At 43.1% G+C, this 20524-nt stretch overlaps 2 protein-coding genes across 5 annotated transcripts in view; both read left to right on the top strand.

The window, feature by feature from the left end:
• The window catches only part of prex2 (phosphatidylinositol-3,4,5-trisphosphate-dependent Rac exchange factor 2), a 78879-nt gene extending 60314 nt beyond the window's left edge, over positions 1-18565 (top strand). For 2 of the 3 annotated variants that reach the window (XM_031849865.1, XM_031849867.1), the window contains 4 exons: positions 118-232; positions 9084-9150; positions 9633-9823; positions 12978-13460. In XM_031849865.1, the coding sequence (XP_031705725.1) occupies positions 118-232; positions 9084-9150; positions 9633-9823; positions 12978-13197 (593 nt within the window). In that variant the 3' untranslated portion in view covers positions 13198-13460. Of the gene's footprint in view, positions 1-117; positions 233-9083; positions 9151-9632; positions 9824-12977; positions 13461-15662; positions 15731-17673 lie in introns of those variants that run through there. The other variant, XM_031849866.1, reaches the window with a different exon arrangement.
• Positions 18566-19004: 439 nt separating this feature from the next.
• Positions 19005-20524, top strand: part of cunh8orf34 (chromosome unknown C8orf34 homolog) — a 50106-nt gene continuing 48586 nt past the window's right edge. For both annotated transcript variants that reach the window (XM_031850009.1, XM_031850008.1), the window contains exon 1: positions 19005-19421. In XM_031850009.1, coding sequence (XP_031705869.1) covers positions 19353-19421 — 69 coding nt within the window. In that variant the 5' untranslated portion in view covers positions 19005-19352. The remainder of the gene's footprint in view (positions 19422-20524) is intronic.

Genomic DNA, 20524 nt, shown 5'->3' with positions numbered 1-20524 from the left:
TAGTGCAGGGATAAAAGCTGCTTTATAGCTTCTTCAAAAACCCTGGCAGGTAGATGCACAGTATATATGCAGTGGTTTTATCACTTTATATTTCATTCTTTTGTTTCACCCTTCTAGCGCTGGAGAGTATGGAGGGTTACTACTACAGAGACAACGTGTCGGTGGAGGAATACCAGGCCCAAATCAATGCTGCCTCGTTGGAAAAGGTCAAGCAGTACTACAAGAGACTGAGGTATGTTGTACAAGACTATAGACACAGATATTACTTTGTCACTACATATCTTTTTTTATAGATATAATACGAATCAAGATGACCTACCATTCAGTCGGGCTTTGACTCTCAATGCCCAGCAGGGCCTCGAGGTGATTGGTTGAGAAAAAAAACACAGCGGGAGTGTTTTATGATTGGCTGCGAACACACACTCAGCAGGGGCAGCAGTGATTGGATGAGAGCGCCCAGCGTGTCACCAGTTCTGATAAAGTGCTTCTGTACAGCTGCTGCACTCCGCTACCTCACACCCCATTGGTTTGCTGCACACCCGAGACCCTCTGTGATTGGCCAGGCGTGGGCAATTTAATGAGGTGAAAACAGATATGGAGAAACAGACACGTCTGGGAGTTTAAAATAAGGGCCTGGCTTTATTTAATCTCCTGCATGTAAGAGTGAATGTCAGGAGCTATACAGTATGCTGTCTGAATATCAATGTGATTTCATATTAGATGGTACCTTGTTTATTTCAGTGACTGAAAAACTAGCTGTGTTTAAAATGTTGCGAGAGCATTTGAATGCACGAAACACATTAAGTATTGCGAATGAGAAAACCTCAGAGTCTGTGTCATTAAGATAGAAGATGTAGCTTTTGAAAAATGGCTTATGTTGGTGTAAGTAGAGAGAGAGAGAGAGGGAGGGGGATCACTGAGAGAGATACTGTAGTGTCAAGATAAACAATAGACTGATACCATCTTGGAGATTACGCCAAGAGTGCGATCCCTCATTGAATACCTAGGAGGGCGACCGGTCGACGCATCAGCTTCTACTAAAACATCTGCTGCTGATTGTGTGGATAATTAAACAGAGCAGAGCTCACAGCAAAACTCCATCTTGTTATTTAGGGACAATCTACATTGAGGGGCTGAATAATTTACAGCTTGAGCGGTCATGTGTCACATCAGTACCGATCCTCCGCAGCGAGACATTCATTTACTGGGATTGCTTTCCGCTGAGAGTTTTTAATTTGTTCGTAGTGTTTTGCTTGACGAGTGAAAAGAATTTGAAGCGTTCATTTTCTGCGAGTGTCAGATTTCCCAAAGCGCCGTTGTGGATACGAAATTGTGCTGGGTCATTTAATCTTTTTCGTGCATCGGGCCTTCTTTCTTCTCTACGTAATGATGTTGTCAGCCAGATCCTCCGGGACTCTACGACAGTTCAGTGGAGGAGTATTGGCATTCTGTGGTATCGCTTTCATTTTATTGAGTCATTGTTTGCAGACTGCAGATAGGACTTCATGATCAGTCTCTAAAAATGTCACTATTGTAATTACAATATTACATAGAGGCATTTATTATGTGCACAAATGTGTTCGGGCTCCTGCAGCATACACAACATTTTCCTAATAAATGTATATGTGGTTATAGGGCTGAACAATTTTGAAAACATATCTAATCGCAATTATTTTGACTGATATTGAAATCGTGAAATGAGTTGCGATATTAGAGATGATATTTTTTACATCCTAATTCTCATTTTCATTGAAAAACATATTGAAATGATTTTGGAATCCGTACCAAACAAAGATGTTTTCTTAAGTCTGTAGAATATGATGTGTTGTGCAGCCCTCTGTCGTCAAATGGTTCAAATCGTACATGCTGGACCTTACTTGTTCAGCCATGTGATTGAGAGTAGCCTGTGTTTTTATACGTATGCACGCATGTTGTGCATTTCAGTCTGACCTGGACAGAAAAGAGCCGAATTGAATTGACAGCAGAGGCTCCAGCAGTAACGCGGAGCAGATGTGGGCTGACAGGCAAGTGAGTGAGGCTGGTGATGTGGGGAGCATTAGCGGGGGTGCTGGGTAGGGATGTGGAGAGGCAGTGTGCTTCTAAACCCCAACTGGAGTGAAAGTGGTAGAGACTGTGCTCAAGTACTCAATCTTCTTTTCAGCAAAACCTGTCGTAGGCCAAAACTGCAGATAACTTCAGTCCAAATCTCATTAGCGTGTCTACTCTGCTGCACAGTGGGGGAATCAGTTAGTGTTGAGTTGACACATAAGGAATGATTCTTCATGCAAGTAAAAGTCCCCTTTTTCCAAGTAAAGCAAACAAATGCATAAAGTATTAATATAGTTGCTTTAATTATTTGTTGTTGATGGACTTGTGGATTCACCGAGCTGCAGCGTTATCCACATCACTCTCCAGGTAGTAATACTGTGAACACTAGTAAAACTAAAGCAGGCACCAGAAACATGTTCTTCGCTCCCACCCGGTAGTATTACCTTGTATTAATCACCGCAATGTAAATATTCCCAGCTGGTTTTCAGCAGCCAGTGAATACACTGTCTCTCTCTATGTAATGTTACCAGTAGTTTTCTTTCGCCGGCTGCCATGTGCCTTTCGGCTGACCACAGACCAGCCTCTGATCTCACTCCTCTCTCCATTGCAGCGTTCAAACCTCAGGCACCTCGTTATCCTTGGAGGCCGGCCACGGCAGTGTTGGGTTAAACCCACACTGTGGGCCAGAGCCAGAGGCTGACTGACAGACAGAAACAGCACACGCAATACTGAACTGAATGAACTGCAGCGCAAGATTCTTCAATGTTTTTGTGTCGTAAAATACACTCCTATTACACCATAGGCCCCAGTATTCATTTGGGAGCCCTTGGATAGTGTGCAAAAGTTGAATTTTTCACATTGCATGTGGAGAAATTACAGTGATGGCGATAAAAATTAGCATTTTTGTTGCTCATAATAATGTGGAACGCTGTCAAGACGAAACATGCTTTTCTGTGAATACATTTTTTTTTGTGCATGTTTTTCGTGCAAGCAAAGTCTACAAAAACTTTTATTTTTTCGTCTTGCTCCTCCACTGACGCCTTTGCCAGCGTGCATTGTGGGCATTATCCAATTTCAGAGTAGTGAATGATACCACTGTAAGGGTTTGTGTAATATTTCCCAGCAGCCTCTCTGTCTCTGGCTTACGCTTTCTGTACCCACACCAGATGCAGTATGATCAGAGCAAAGCCGTGGTGCCTGATGAAGTCACTCCGCAGAACATAAACTCACGGGCCAAATCACAAGCACATGGCTGGTGCCACGGGAGTCAGCAGTATGTGGAGCCAGAACACGCACCCACGTTTTCAAGCTTTCATAAACCATCTCAGCTGACATGTGCATTTAGATAGAAGAGGTCTGAAACACTGACATGGACCAAATGACAGTTTCCTTAGTCCTATTCCTGTTTCTCCTTTAGGTTTCTCAGCACGCAAGAGCAGGAAGACATACTTGAGCCGAATGGAGGGGATAAACTAATTGTCTCTAATTTTTCAGTCCCAAATTGTGAGATAAATTTGCAATTGCCTCCTCTCTAGTAGAAGGAAGCAACATCTAAAAAGGGGAGGAAATAGTATGCTCTGAACAGGGAACATCTTTCCCTTAAGGACGTAGTGAGAAGAGGGGAAATTGAAAGGGGACTATAGATCGCCAGAGCAGGTTGGTATGATGGTAGGGATTTCAGGGGAGGGATGAGGATGATGAGTAGAGGAGGAGGGCGTGAAAGCGAGTCGAACGGGGCAGAGTGGAGAGGGGAGAACCAGAACAGAATCTGCAAATGTATTATTCAAAAGGAGAGCTTATTGCAGGCTTGTGGTTTCATCACATTCTGCTAATATTGACAGGAGGGAATCGGGTTTTTTTTCCTCTTGCATCCTCTTTTGCTATCGATTTACGGAGCATGCTACATAAGCATGGTGTGAAAGAATAAAGAAGAAGGTCTGGAATGTGCTGCATGCTGTTTGCTGTTGAATCATATATTGATGTTGCAGGTGTGAGTGTAAGCAGATGTGTTAATATCAATAACTTCTGGCACAGCAGAGCTCTCACACTGCAGGCATTAGGCTTTTCTCCCTAATTGAAATGCATTTGGCAGTAGTGGGGACATGTTTGGCATTGCATCACAAGTCAGTCGTGAAATTTCCACATCTCATGGTGCCACGTCCCCTCGGTAAAAAATAAAATGCTTGATTTATGTGGATATTAAAACTCTACGCAGTCTGCCAAATGGTGTATAATGATGGCATGGTGGCTGAAAGATAAGCTATAAACTTGGATGTGTGTTGCTGTCTAACAAATGGTACATTGCGATTACTACAGACTTGTATTTCATGCTTTGTTAGTTGAACATCCATCGGTCATCACCGCACAGCTTCCAAGTCATTTGTGCTGGCAGCGTTTGCTCTCCCATCAGCCATTGGGAATTGGTAATCACACCACTGCAGGGCAGTTTGTCTTGATTAAGAAAGAAAGACTCCATGCGTATTGCAGGTCAGGGTGTCAGTTTCGACACTGTAGTCACTCCTTCCTTTGTCTCTGTTGGTCTGTGGCGGGAGCAGAGATCGATCCTCTTGTTCAGACGTGACCTTGTGTTAAGAGTTGCAGATGTGCTCTTAAAGTGCCGCATGCGTGTCAACATGATTAATGCGACTAGCTGATCAGTTCATGACCGCTGACTCAGTTTGTGCTTCGTTAGTCTTTATTACGTGGATATACACATTTGGACCCTCTTTTGCTCGTATCCTCGCAAACTTGCAGCTACAGCCATGTAAGCAAGTCTCCCAGGCAGCTATAGCTTCATGTAAATCATATTGTTTGTCCTACACGGACACCGCCAGAATATATGCTCAAAGAACAAGACAATGGATAGTGTTACATAACTTCAAGTCGTTCAGCACACAAACAACAACAGCACACATCTGTTGCTCAAAAAGCATTTTGCTCCGTGTAGTTGATGGTTCTTCTCCTCCCTGGGGGGGCAAGGCTATCCAGTAATGATTAGTATAACAATAGCTGCTGCAGCCAGTCCCCACTTCTTCCATGTGACATGCATTAGTATTGTAAACTGCTCAAACAGTCTTGCGGCAGTGCAGCTATTTTGCTGAAATGAGATTTCTCAGATGACTTCATCTGTAACCAGAGAAGTCGGTTCAGTTATAAAAAACACGTTTTATTTTGCAGTCATGAGTGATTTTGTATATTATCCTATTTTCAGAACAGAGGCAATGGCAATTTGGTCGTATATTTTTCCTAAACAGAGCCAGCGCTTTTTTTTTTTTCTCTGCGTCCCCGCCCCCCCCCCCCCCCATTTTTCGGAAGTGATGAAAATGCTACATTCTTTGCACCGGCAAAGGGAGTCCCAATTCACTGGAGCGCAGAGGAAGGGGCTTCTTTCTGCTCCAGCTAGTATGCACTGAACCCCTGTTCATAAACAGGCCTAGTGAGGCTGAGCATCAGAGACATGGTTTCATTTATCATTTCTCTTTGATTGAACGGCCGTAATGATGACAGTTCTGCACTCAGTGGTGCTTGATATTGTAAAAAAAAAAGTCCGTCTTTGAGCCACAAGAGGGGGCCTGAATGTTCGTTTTGTGATGGTTGTAGACTACTTGTATTCATTCACTCCGCTTCGATACATTTATTTGGCTTTGTGTGTATATGTTTTCAATAACACGTGCATGAAACAAAGTTGTGCTTTATCAAACGTATATGTCTTCAAAATGGCTAGTGTACCTATTGAAGATACCAGTAAAAAGGGCCAGGAACATTCATTCATCCTGTTGTGAATTGGGTTGCGATCATTTGGCATTTTTAAAAAAGTGGGTACCCAGAAATAAATGGTTGAAAAAAACACTGTTCTGTAAAAGCATTTATCTCAGGTGGGTTTGGAGGCTTTTTTTCTGCTGGCATGTGCTCCTGCATGAAGCTATAGTTGACATATAGCGGGAAGTGTAAATAGGAGGTAGGCGTGGGATAAGAAAATGGCCTCTAGCACACTTAACACTGCAGAAAGCATCACGGTGGCTCCTGGAAGCCCTCGTTAGCCCCCGAGGCCGCTCTGCCACACACTGCACTGGTTTGTGGGGGGATTTAATAACGGCGAGTGTAATTTATCATGGCAGTGTGAGTGATTGACATGGACCAGCATGCACCTCTGCAGGGTCACATTTAATGTTGTAAATAACATTAAATAACTTTACTTGCGTCCTCAAGAGTGAACACGTGTGAAACCAAACCCACAGAAGACTCCGTTAAAACACTTTTCTCGTGTCTCTCAAGGTATTTTAGGGATCATTTCTGTTTCTTTTGTACTTTTTTGAACGAGGGATGTCACGCTAATGTGCCCATTCCCACGCTGCTCCTCTGAAAACATCTGTGCCTCAGATCCTTCTTCTTTTGACGCCGCCGCTGACTACTAATGCTCCTTTGCTGTAAAGGGCCTTGAGTGTGCTATTGTCATGACGGAAGCAGAAACAAAGAGAATTAAGTATCCTCATCGGCCCAATAAAATAAAACCAGCTACAAGCAGAGCTGGTCATTTCTAGCCTGCAGCCAAGTCTTCCATTAGAGTGTCATGTAAAAACCGATCGGCTCTGTGTGTGTCGAGCCTGTTTCTGTAACCTTTGTTACACTGGCTGACAGATCACCATCTGTTGATCATCTGTTGAAATTCTGATTGGCGTTAAACTCCCCTAATTATAGTCGTCGTCATTATTTTTAAAATGTAAAATTGGAGAATGCCAGTGAGTAAAAGCCTCAATGTCCTGCTGGAGTTCAGGGGCTTAAACCTGAGAAAGCCGGTGTGGACGGGAGAAGAAACGGCAGACACCCAGTGGATTTAGACTACATATAATAACGTGTATGTAATGTGTTCTTAGCCTCACACTGTTGTGTTTGCACGTGTGTGGGCTTTAAATTTAATTTTTCATCCATAATAAATGTTTTCTAAGGTGCTCCGTTTCCAAACCTCTGACAAAACACCGTCAGCTCAGAAGATGTAATCCAGGTCCTCTTTAAACCACACTTGTAGCCTGACTCCTATTATTTTGTCATTAGAGACCTCCAGGAGAGTCGGCCCTGCTCCTCAAGCTGTGGCTGACAGTATTTTTAGAACAACTCTTACAACAAGAGGATGAGATAATCAGCGAGCGAAATAGATGTGCAGAGGTACCACCCGGTGCTTTTGTTTTGTTAAACGGATAAACAAATGTGTGCAGATGAAGTTCAGCTGAAGTCGACTTCTCTCGGACAGATGCTATTACATACATTTAAGATAACGGTCGGAGCAGCCGACCGATAAGCAGCAGGGACAAGGGTGAGTGGACTCGCTGCACACAGTTGAAGTAGACCACATAGAAACAATTTCAGGGCAAGGTTTTGATTTCCAATAAACTTTCTTTTGTGTTGTGCTCTGTAGCGATTTATCGCTTCACCCAATCTCGGCTCTCTCTTAAAAGAATGATGTTTTGTTCGGAAACGGTCGTATCTAACTTTTAGTTACTGCAGCCGGTTTGTTTTTCCACAGCAGCCACATGCTCACACACATACGAGACCCAGTATGGATGCCAGGTTTACTGTACTTTAAACTTTAATGAGGAAATCTAATATTTAGAGCTTTGAACAGTCGACCCAACTAAATATTAGCCTGTTACCCCTCATGTAGATTGTTGTGGCCTTTTATGCCAGTTAAATGCTTTTTACTATAGGAGTCGAAGGGGTGTTTGTTCCTTGTCGAGATGCGGTGTAACTCCTGGTCTACCATGCGCATCTTTTGAAGGATAAGGCCATCTTGAACCAATTACATGGGCTGTTAGCTCCATCTGAACCCTTAGCAAACTTTGCTCGTAGTCATTTAGTAGAACACGCCATAAGGTTTACGGATAATTTGCCGGATAGGGATTAATCTCCTGGAAAACCTAAGCAAGTGAAGATACAAATCTGGGCAGGTTACTCATCTGTGTCTGTTTAGTAGATTTATATGTGAATAGGAAACATCAGCTCACATGTCAGACCCACAGTCTCTGTGTACTATAGAGGCTTAAGGGCCTTGTCGTACGTACTGTGTGTGCACGTATGTTTCCCGACAGTGTGATGTCGGTAAAGTATGTAGTTAATCTTTTTGTGTGCATTATTCTCAACGACTTTTAATTTCACTGCGGCTGTTGTATAATCACTATATTGAATGAGGGATGTGTTAACTCTGCTCTGATTAATTAATTTAATTAATAATATGTCAGGCAGAAATACCCCAGTCCTAATGAATGCCTCCTTCGACTGATTTGAATCACTAAATAGCAGATGAATGAGCCCTGCTTGGCTGATTCTTGTAAATAATCTCCCTCCCTCAAAGTCTGCAGTTGCTGCATCTCTTAAAACCGTTTTTTATTTCTATTTGAGATTTCAGAAATGTGTACTCTATGGGTGACTGTGTGTTGTACATTATTATTGCTTCTGGCAAAGAAGTAATGGAGTATGTGATTTTATTACAAGGGGCTTAATGTGGTGTAGTGTCGCTATTTTTAGCACCCTGCTGGATTACTTAGATTTGATGGAGTCACAGACTGCTGAGTTTGCACCAGCAGCACTCCACCTCAGATGGACTCATTGCGGCATGCGTCTCCTCTGTCTGCATAATGACACCAGTCCGGTGCTGCCTCCGGTGGACGAAAGGAGGAAAATATCACCGAACTCCACTGTACTCCATGAATGAATGAATGAGGCAATGGCATTTGGAGTGATGCCCAGGACAAGAGATGCTTACTTAGTGTTTCTGCTGAGCTGTGTCCAAGTTATTCTCATGATTGATAGTCAGATGGTGGAGCTCCATAATGAGCAGGTGGCCTACTTTTCCCGGCCAGTGCTCCCGATGACCTAATGGTGCAGAGAAAAGAAAGCAACAGAGCTACTAAATAACAAAACTTGACAGTGATTAGTCTGCTGCAGTATGTTACTTAATGCACATTGTTTTCTACATCCCACTGCATTTCAAATATCAAGTTAGAATCACTCAATGTGGGAACTGTTGTTTCTTCCCCCAGGGCTTTCTACCTGGATCAGTCCAACATGCCGCCTAGCTCCGCACCCAAAGCTGCCCTCGTCGACAAGGTAAGAACAACCCCACACAACCTCATGCTGCATTCATGTTATCAGGGGAATAACTCAAGAACACGAGTAGATCTGAATGCTGCAGTGTGGAAAGTCGAACGATATGTAAAATCAAGCAAAGGAGAGCTGCGGCAAATTCCTTGCCACACCCCAACAGACCTCAATGGCCCATCAAATCCACAGACTTTCAGATCCTGAGACAACTCAAAAACTGATCCAATTCCACACAGCCATAATCCATAGCATCCTGTCATTATCATCTCTGCACATAACTAAGAAAATGAACAGAATTATCACCAGAGCATCAAAGATTGCATGCTGCAAACTCCCCACACTGGTCTCAATATGCACACAACTCACCATCTCACGTGCAGTCAAGAATCAGACGCATTTTTGCTGCGTTTTGCTCATTATACAGCTTGCCGGTGTTCTTCTTCCTTGTCGGATCCTGCACTAACCCCTCTCCCTCTGTGTCTGCCCAGCTGATGCGCCCCCTTAATGCTCTGGAGGAGCTGTACCGTCTGATGGAGAGTTTTATCAGTTGTCGCCGCACTGCTGCCTGTCAGTACACCGCCTGCGGGGCTTCTGGAGTGGGGCTGCTCTCTGTGGCCTCTGAGCTCTGCTCACGTCTGGGAGCCACACACATCGTCATGTGCAACAGCGGTGTTCACCGGTGAGTGTGTGGGCACACGTGCTGTGCATTTCTTCCAGCGCTGTATGAGCCACCTCCAGTCAAATTATACGTTCCTGCTTATCGTTTTCTTGCTTTTGACGGCTCTCTTGCAGCTCTCCGTTCTCTTTCATCTCTCTTACCCTCTTCTCACCTTTAAAGATGTCGACCACAGTTTCTCCCTGGTTCTCTGCACCTTGTTGTATCCTCCGTCTACCTCTCAATTTCATGAGAACCCTGCTCTCCTCACCATTGGGATTTTCTATAAATACACATTTCTCTGCATTAATTACCAGCAGCATATTCTAGTTAATAGGGCCCATTGTTTCTCAGTCCAGATGAGGGACTTTCAAGCACTTTACACAGGAAGGAGACGGGTCAATTACTTCCATTCTCATTTGAATTCTATATATATGGCAGCCTAATTCACCTGCAGCTGAGGGCACCATCTATCAGTGCACGAGAACAGAAATATCCTGACCGTTTGTCACCACTGATCCCCAGCTTTCATCTCTTACCTACGCTTTCCCTCCGCCCACCCACCCTTTTCTGTGACGCCCTCTTTCTTTACCCCGCGACAGTTTCCATATCTTTTCATCTCAGTCACATACGCAGGCTCACACACGTCCGCTTTCATGCGTTCGCCGGATGTAAGCGATAGCTTGATAAAGTGCTGTGGATGGAGCCGCCTGGTTGCCTGAGCTCTAATAGAAGGTTCCTGTCTGTGCAATGACTGCTACTACTTTATTAACCCACTGCCTGTGTCTGTGTGTCTGTGCGTGTGTGTGTGTGTGTGTGTGTCTGTGTGTCTGTGCGTGTGTGTGTGTGTGTGTGTGTGTGTGTGTGTGTGTGTGTGTCTTTGCAATTATACAGACTTGACATAACTCACCCAGACAGGCAGGCTAAGTGTACCGTGTCACAGCAGGTGACAGGGCCTGCCATATTTGGGATTATTTGTGAACTGGCTTTCTCCTTAAACACTGTTTTACCCTCCAAAGCTGCAGGCTGATGGACGTACTGCACTCACAGGAATGTGAGTTATCGAGGTTTTGCCTTATGCAAGTATCCACATAATCAAACAAACTAAATCTGCTATAATTGGAAAACCTATGAAACCAAGCCAGTAGATCAGTAATGTGAATATTGCATTATCAGTGTGGCAGCCTTCTCAGGCCCTATTGATTGGATTAGTTGACTTGATGGATGAGTTTTAATAACGGTGAAAGCGTGATATTTTGGGGGCATCAGCGTTTTGCAAAATGCAGCGCTGCTTTCTTCTCCAGACTTTTTTTTTGTCCATCACTCTTACAACACCCATTAGAGAGGGAAAAGGAGAGTTCACTGTCTGACAGCAGAACAAAAGACGATATCAGAGGGAGAGACGGTGTCACAAGCAGAAAGCCTAATCCACACTCCTTCGGCGCTTGCTGGCGTTCCATTCATTAGAGTCAAATTTCACAGAATACAAGTAGTTATTTCTCTGATATAAATATTTGTAATGTATACACTTCTCGCCTCCTCTTTCCTGCATCCTCTCTGTCATTCTTTGGCTTTCTTCGTGTTTGTCGCTCTCTTGTTTCTTCTCATTTATCAGAGTGGACTAGCTCTGGATGGAGCACAGAGTGTAAATGGGATATGGGCTGGAACAACATAAAACAGATGGCAATGAATCACCTCATACTATCTCACCAGCCCTAATGAAAAGGGAAGCCGTGCAGCCTGTCTGTCACACACACACACACACACACACAGATTTTGTGCAGTCCCTTCATCCTGCTCCAGCTGAAGAGATATTTAAAGATCCTCTGTGGGTGAATTCCTTTATTGGTGTAAGAAGCTCAAAATGGGTGCTTAAAATACTCTGGGGTGGCCTGCATAGGACAGTCTTTAGCAATTCTTCACTTGGATATCTCTTGGCACATACTGGAGACGATTGTTGAGTTCATTTCTTTCATCACATCATGTTACGCTGTCATAAGGTTATGTAACTGGAACTGTTAGATCTCGATCTGATTGACTCAAAGTAATATCTTCTGGCAGCAATAAGTTCCTCATCATTGCTCTTTTAAAAAGAACAAAAAAAAAAAGGTTTTCTCAGTTGGTGGGAAATCCTGCCACAAGAGAGGGAGATATTAAACAAACGTTTCATATTTCTTAGCAGCCCCATGGCGATGTTACTCAATGAAACCGAGCCTGGCAGCGTTGAAACTTTAGAGAGTTCAATTTGCTGCGAAGCGGCCCTGGATCGATATCAGAGAAAGGTCAACTGCAGCCTTGACACCTGTCACAGGCTCTCTAAGGATTTATCCACATCCTACATTCTGCCTGTGTGTGTGTGTGCGTGCGTGTGTGAAGGTGAGACAGAGTTTGCTGTAACTAATCAATCACAGAATCGCGTAAACACTCATTTTACATCACACCCTCATGGTGGCGAGAGTATACTGAGAGTATATGTCTGCCACAGGAGAGGCGCTGACTCGTACTTGGACCCTTTTTTTATCCCGGCTGCAATGGGAAGTATCAATCCTGAATCTCCTCGAGTGCTGAAAGTCCCCCCCCCCCAAAACAAGTTTTTTTATTATCTCTTTCTGCTCGGTCTAAAGCAAAGATCAGAAAGGTTTGTTACTCTCCTGATGTTACGTGCTTGCTCGCTGTCAGTGGCATTTCAGTGGCAAATGAAATGATTAATAAGCGGGGAGACGAGCGAAGGTGGAGCAGGAGCAATGTGAAGGCAGCGACGAGGTGCCAAGAGGAGCGAGATGCGCACAGCCAGAGTTGATATCGTCAAACTGAATTCTGTCAGACATTCATCATATCTGGAAGAAGCCCAGAGTTTGATTTTGGCACGCTTTTGTTTGCTGTTGACATTTGTTTCAGTCCTGCTTTCAATCTCCATCTGTTGCAAATAATACTTTCATTGCCATGAAAGCATGTTCTGCTGTTGAGTGAGGGGAGGTGTTTTATTGTCCCTGTAGATGATTATATTGTGTCAAGCACACGCTGTATGCTTTGATTGTTCAGCATGTAACAAATAGGAAGATAAATCATGTTTTTGCCGTAGCAAAACTGAATTAACTGACTAATACTCCGCATAAATTCGCAGAATCTGATCAATATTCAGACAGAGACCTCATGTTTTTTTCTCTCCGTCCAACAGCTGCACCCTGAGTGTGACACTGGAGCAGGCCATCCTGCTGGCCCGAAACCACGGCCTGCCTCCTCGCTGCATCATGCAGGCCACTGATGTCATGAGGAAACAGGTATGTTTCACACACACGCACAGCACTACACGTGTACATCGCCTCCGTCTTTATTCCTACTCAGCCTTCTGTTATCACTGCTACAGTCTTTTTTGCCTGCTACAGTCCCCGCGGTGACATTTTCTCACTTGGAGTGAATTTGTGTTTCAATCTCTGCATCCAGAATCATTAGATAAAACTGTTTGCTTCATTGAGTCAAATGTTGGCTGCCAACAGCATCGAGGAGCAGCTCTGCATTCCCTCTGACCAAATGAGGCAGTAAAAAAAGAGCAATGAGAAACTGAACAGATTGGTTGGGAGTCTGGAGCTTGTTTGTTTGTCAGCATGTCTATATGGGGTCAAGGGAAGAAATTCCAATTACTTTCTCAGTGCGTAAACATGTTCACCCCCACAAGAAGGCTCCAGCCATGACCAGATCTTGGCCCATACCTCAGGCAGTCAGTAGAAGGTTTGTTAGCGGTTGTATTGCTGTTTGTAGCGAGAGAAGAGGTTAGTCCAGAGCCTGATATCCCTTGGGAGGAGAGGCATTTAATTTCTGTACTCAGAGAACTGGGCTGCCAGCCAGGAGGATGCAACGCTGTGCATTGTGTGACCTTGAGTACTACTGTATGTGGCTGGGAAACAAAAAAAATCCATCTTGTCGAGGGTGTGTTTTGAGATGTTTATAATGGACTGTGAAAAAGGTGCAATGTGTCTTGTTTGCTTTCTGGTAGAACTGAACTTTTTGCTTTAATCGGGTCATTGTTATACGTGGGATTGTCATTAGACATTTTATGTTTTCTTGCATCATCATTAACATAAACACCACTAAGAACAGATGGTTCAGTCCACACAGAGAGAGCAGAGGGGATTCTGCACCGCACTGCCCGACTGTGTGTGTCTGTGTCTGTGTGTCCTTGCTCTCAGACATCAGCTGATGAATCTGATGAATATGAATGTATCACACAAGGTTTGGATGACGCCTCTTCTTCGTTGCTGAATAGTCGTACTCACTGACAAAAAGGTTATCTGCACAGCATCCAGTCCCAGCAGGTGCCACCCATCAAGCCCAGATGACATCCTTCAGAATGAGGTTGCATGAGTGATTTGGGCAAAATGGGTCCAATCACAGCTTGAATTTGCAAACATCTGCACTGCAGTTTTCACATTGGTCTGTATAGGAAGAGCAGAATAACTATCTAAACTAACTCATGATGTTATCCTTCTGGACCTTTTGTCTTCCTGTTTCAGAACAAGGAAGGAGCAAGTAACTGTTTTTATAAATGACAGGAAATGTAATGTATCAACCTAGAAATCTAGCGACAACTTCGTATGGCTGATCGAGACAGATCAAATAAAAAAAAAAGATTAAAAATGTTCTCCCTGGTGATATTTATTTCAATTTCTCATTGATGTTTCAACCATTAAGGCCTCAGCAGAATATTTAGTTAACTTTGAGTTGCAGAGACATCATTTATACAAGAGTCAGATACCAGGTTTTAGTTATTATGTAATGCAGAAATGAAAAATGAAGACGATTATACAAAATACATGCAGCATGAGATGTTTTTTTTAGTTTCTGAGATCTTAGGTATTTAAATCAAGTTCCACTTGTTGAAATAACTTTAAAGAAAAAGTTTTGTCTCTAAACTCATCTGATCTACTCTGGCCGCCGTGTCCTTTAGGGACATTTGGGGGCATCTCTGTCTGGAGGCATCAGAATGGATGGCTGTGATAGGCATCGAGTAATTGCAGATGCTATCCTGCTATCTGGCGTAACTCTGGGCAGACAGTAAGATGGAAAAATGGCAGAGTTGTAACCGAGAGGTTAGCTAATGCACTTTTGGCCAGTTGCTCCCTCTCTGCTCAAAGCGAAGACGCTGATGACGTCTTCGGATAATGATTTGATTGTGTGTTGTTGCTCGTGTGCACGTGCGTCACAGAGGGAGAGCGGGTGCATTTGTGAGTGCAGGTGTTTGTGTGCTTAAATTGAGAGGCTGAGTTGCTTCTATGTTTTAGTATCTGCCGACTCTGCACACAGCCGGCAGACTACAGGAACATTAGCAAAGAGCAGACATACATCCTGACTGGGTATAATGAAACTCTGTTCGCACACGCACACACACTCACATACAAGAACCATTCATCTTCCAAATCCCTTACTACTTGCTTTTATTTCCTTACAAAGACTATTCTGCATGTTGTCCTTAGCTAACAGAGGTGAAAGAGTACAGATGCTAAAGATGAACGGCACATGCAGTTCAAATATTAGGGTCTCAACATGCATCATATGAGATCTACTGTACAACCCTCAATATTTATAGGAGCTGGTGGACTAGAAATTATTTATTTTTCTCTCACAGGACTACCAGTCATTCATGGACTTACAGGAAGCAATCTTACTTGAGGCGAATTCTTGTCACTAAACAAAAATCATCATAAGAGATGTGATGGCGGCCACTCGTAGCTCATCATCCGACTTTTGAAACATGTGCTTCTTGTGTCTTCTCTCTGTGGTGTTTTTCTTCGCTCCTATTTATGGCTTTTTGCATTTCAACCTGATCCATGATGTCATCAATTTTTGATGTGTGTTTGTCTTTTAGGGGGCGAGAGTTCAGAATTCTGCCAAGAATCTGGGAGTGAGGGATCGCACACCGTCCTCAGTCCCAAGGTAAAACTGCAGCCACATCCTGTCTATGCAGGGCAACATCAGCATAGTAAACTAGAAAAGTGCACTCAGTCGAGTGCAGATCTTTGCCAGGTATGTCTGCAACAACAACTGCTACTGTTTGATTTAATAAATACAAACCACAATTTCCCTCCATGTAGCCCGCAAGGTATCAGACACCTTTCATGTGTACTTTAACTTCAACGTATGCAGCCATCTGCAGCAGCTTGGTGCAGTTAAACCGCCGTTCACTGTGTAACGCTTCCTCTGACCGGAGACAGTCAATCCTGCTCTGTTAGCTGTTAGCTCTGTTAGCCAAACCCACCGACATACAGTCATAAATGAGCACAAAAAAAATTAGACTGGTGGGTTCAGCGGTATGCGAGATTAGCCGTTTACAGACAGATAGACAAACAGACACACTAATTCACACACTCTTACCACGTAAACTTCCAAATACATAATCTCCTGGACGAGATAATTAAGGGATCTTAGCAAGATTTGCATGTTATAGTTAATTAACTACAAATCGCATGCATTACATTACTGCTGGCGTAGGGAAACGAGCAGCAAGAACGACAAAAAGCACGGTCCTATATTCTTTTATTGTGTGTCTTTCCAAGTTAAAAAACCCAGCATGTTAGAGCTTACTTGAGTGCATCATCAAGGACCTTTAAAAGCAGCCTCTTCTCTCAATTACTTACCATGTGGGAAAGCATAAAAATAAAAAATGAGTAAATAAATAAAGTGGTCTAAGTGTTCCCTGAAAGGTATACTTTTGCAAATGGTCAGCAGTTATGTATAGATATTTTCTTCCAAAACATAGAAAACTACAATACTTTCTACTATAATGTCCATCTCCCTATAGTTAGTGTAATTCAGCTTTTCAGACAGGCATGTATTTGTACAGTAGTGTTGGCCTGTGTGTGTGCTTTTTGTGCAGGACTGGGGCCAAATGGTTTTTATTAGAAGGGAGCTCCCTGCACTCAGTAGCCCCAAGATGAGGACAAGGACTGCCTCAGCCATTTGGCTGTGACGTATAGGCTTTTGTGTGACAGGCAGCCCTTTGAACCTTTTAGTGAAATTGACAAATACAATTAAGTAGCGGGATGATTAGTGTTGAGACATTGTGGTTGGAGAGCCACATTGCTGCACTCTCAGGAGGACTATGTCAGAATTGTTGCAGTGTGAGTGACTGCTGCAGAATATGGAAGTGTGTTTTGTGTATCATAAGACGTTGGCTGCTTGTTCACTGTTCTGTAGATGAAAGGAACATAAAGGAACCAGTTTAATGGGAGTTTACCCTGCAGCCATTTCTCATCCCGACTAAAATACATGAGTGGTTGGATCTATTATTCAAACTACAGAAGACAGCTGTGCTGTATTAGGATGCAAAGACATGCTATACTGAGATTTAAAAAAAAACATTGATCACTTATGGATAAAACATTAAAGCATGATCATTAAGGCAGCAGAACAGACTATATAATACTTGACTGTGAAGTGCATTGGTATGATTTTTGTATATAATGGTAATAGTAAAAAGGAATGCAGTAAACCAATATGCAGTGTGTCCTATTCTCTTACAAATGCAAACAACCAACGAATGCATAATTCATGTGGCATTTAAAATACCAAGCATATGGCTACTCTACATTTTCGAAGAAATTTGTTTTAAAAACGAATAAATAAATGTTATCAAGCTATAGTACATACAGTTTAATTGTAGCAACAACACCTGTGAAGGTAAAAGCTTTTTTTTATTTGACTGTTTGCACATTGTTAATGTTGTTTGACTTTGTAAATACTAAGGATAATTATTTGTCCATGCTGACAGTTTTCTTCATGAGACTGCAGCTTAGAATTCTGGTTCCTTGCACCAAACAAAGACCTGTCGCCTGGCGAAGTGACATTTCACAACAGATCACTGCTTTGTGTTCACGCAGGTTGTACAAGCTGTGCCAGCCTCCACCCCCGGATGGTGACCCATAATGCATTGCCTCCAGGGGACGCCGAAGTCTTGAGGAGCTTTGCGTCCCTCCCTCCACCCATGAAGGATCAACCTAATAAAAGACAGTTATTGGGTCCATTTTTATATGTCCAGAGTAGCAAGTGTAAATAGAATTTAAAAACCGTAAATAGTATTTTTAATACTTTATATTTTCCATTGTTGTACTTTATACATATTTTCAGTTTTTTTTGTTTCTTCATATACTGCATCTGACAAGACAAGGACTCGGAGTGAGAAAACGAAAGATTTATACATGAGAATGCCATTAAATTCGATGGGTCACTGTCTGATTATGGGCTGAAAATTATGTTTGCTTTCATGAGGGACATTTTCATTTCATGATCTTATTTTTATTTGCATATGAAGTATGCAAGACAATATTCATTAATAGGATTTTGGGCTTTGTTATGTGGTCAAATTAGCCAATAATTGCCTGCTTCTCTTCTGATCTGACTTCTATGCTTTATCAACTATCTCAGTATTGGATAACCATATGAATGTGTGTTTTGTTACCTTCCTCAACGTGTTTATTCACTTGTAAATATACATATGTGATGTGTGTGAATGTGCGAAAAGAGCCAATGCCGTTGATTCCCATTGTGTTTGGATTTCTACGACTGTTACATGCATGCGTGAGAAGATTTTCATCGGTTTATCAGTATTAACATACAGTAGGTTTGTGGAAGTAGAGCTATGAAATATATTCTGTTATTTTATATTGACAGTACTCAGGATTAAAGTGTCTTATTATTGGATGAATCATTGTAGATGGATGTCTAGCTCACTACTATGCAAAACAAACAAGTGGTAATAAACTGCATCAATAAACTCCAGGAGTGTTTCCTATGGTTGATTTTTGCTGCAGATTTCTTAGAAAACACTACGAAAAGGCTGTCAGCATACAGTATGTAAAGAATATATTAAAACTGATCACAATGGATGGAGATGTAACAGCCACCAGCCAGTTGTTAAAATGTATTTGACAACCATTTATACTAGTATCCTACTTAAATGACAGTAACGGCTTTAGTGCTTAATTGGCAGTAAAATTAGTTACAGATTAAAAAAAATAAACTTCAACTTTGTTAGTTAGCGTTGAGGTAGATGGATTAGAAGCCTCATTCTCGAGATGAACACAGTGGAGTAGCAGCACAAACCGTATACCGGTGTATATATATATATATATATATATATATATATATATAATATAATATATATATATATAGGGCTAGGAGCCCGGCGAATATAAATGGGAGTGGCGGTGGCATCGGTAACACTGCTGGCAGCCAGTGGGCGGAAGATTTGTAATCTCTGTCACAGAGCTGCTGTGCCATTGGCTTCCACGGGGACGCCGCCGCCAGAGAGTCAGTGAGGCGACAATCTGCCGATGGTCCCGGGCTGAGTCTCCACAATGAGCCGGGCTCAGAGCAGCCTGCTCCGCACTTGACGCGAACCGTCTGAACTTAACAGCCTCACTTGGTGACATTTTTTTTTTTTTGGGGCACATTTTAGTCTCCGAGACGCGTCCATTAAAAGGACGACCGACTACTGAACCGGCTCACCTCATGATTTCATCCTGCTAAAAAGCTCCTTGCGAGGCACAACAGTTTCTCCATGGCGACTCCGCAACAGTCAAGAATTCAGTCGTATCTGGAGAAGAATAAAATCGGACCCTTGTTCGAGGTGAGTGCACACAAAATGTAACCGAGAACTCTGCAAGTTGTCGGCTGCCAATTTAAAGGACCATTTCATTCCATTCCGCTCTTGGTTGTGCTTAATGGTGAGCCCACATCTGCAATGTGAGCAGTCACACCGGAGCTCACTGATGATAGGCTATAATGAAGTGGATTATTACTCACTACACCTCGTTTTGTAGATGTTAAAACAATCAGCTGGTAAAACCATTAATTTAGCACTTTGGTGTCTGACTGTCTTGCTGAAACGTCCCACTGCGCTCCATGTTGCCCTCACATTTCCATGCTCAGCCTCTCCATCAAGTGATTTGCATAAAACAAAAATGCTGCTGTACCTAGTCACTGCCTGACTCGACATTGTTCCAGTTCGTTAAAGTTATAGGGACACCGGGAGAAGCCAGTTGTAATTCATATTGCACAGCAGGGTTGGCTTTACTGTGCGTTCTGCTACAGTGACGGCAGCCAAACTAACTACCTGCCTCTCTGTCTGCTTGTCAGTCAGGGGATCTGTGTGCTCATCCCAGGGATATTCTCAGTGAGGTGTCTCAGCAGCCCTGGGGAGAGCATGACTTCATCCTTTGTTTGCTATTGGATTTCTTGCTTAAAAGCAGGACCGCCCAGGTGTGAGGCGTAATCAGAGTAGAAAGATGGAAAGACGGACAGAAGATCCATCTGAGCTGGCTTTCGTCGTGAGATGCAGCAGATCTGTGTGAGGCTCGCTGAACAACACTGACGGCTGCTGTGTTATCCCTGTGAAGTGCAAGCTATACTCTACCTGCACTGTAGTCATGGCAAAGCAATAATCACATGCACATGATGTGTTCTGCAAAGTATTGACGTTTCACTTCTGTGCTTCGCCTGGATACGTAGCAGCACACACACACACACACACACACAACAGATGTAAGAGCAGTAGTGAGGCTTGTTTCAGCACCATGGACAGAGATTCATGCCTCACATGCGTCTAACCAGCGATGAAGACAGGAGATGCTTTTGTGAGGCCACAGCCGTCAGTGAGGCTCAACTGCACAATAGTCCTCTGTGTTCTCTCTCTCTCTCTCTCTCTCTCTCTCTCTCTCTCTCTCTCTCTCT

The sequence above is a fragment of the Anarrhichthys ocellatus genome, unplaced genomic scaffold (genome assembly GCF_004355925.1).
Source record: "Anarrhichthys ocellatus isolate YVR2014 unplaced genomic scaffold, GSC_Weel_1.0 scaffold10, whole genome shotgun sequence".
Taxonomy (NCBI): domain Eukaryota; kingdom Metazoa; phylum Chordata; class Actinopteri; order Perciformes; family Anarhichadidae; genus Anarrhichthys; species Anarrhichthys ocellatus.
The sequence above is the reverse complement of the archived record's forward strand: the minus strand, read 5'-3'. Positions and strand labels throughout refer to the sequence as shown.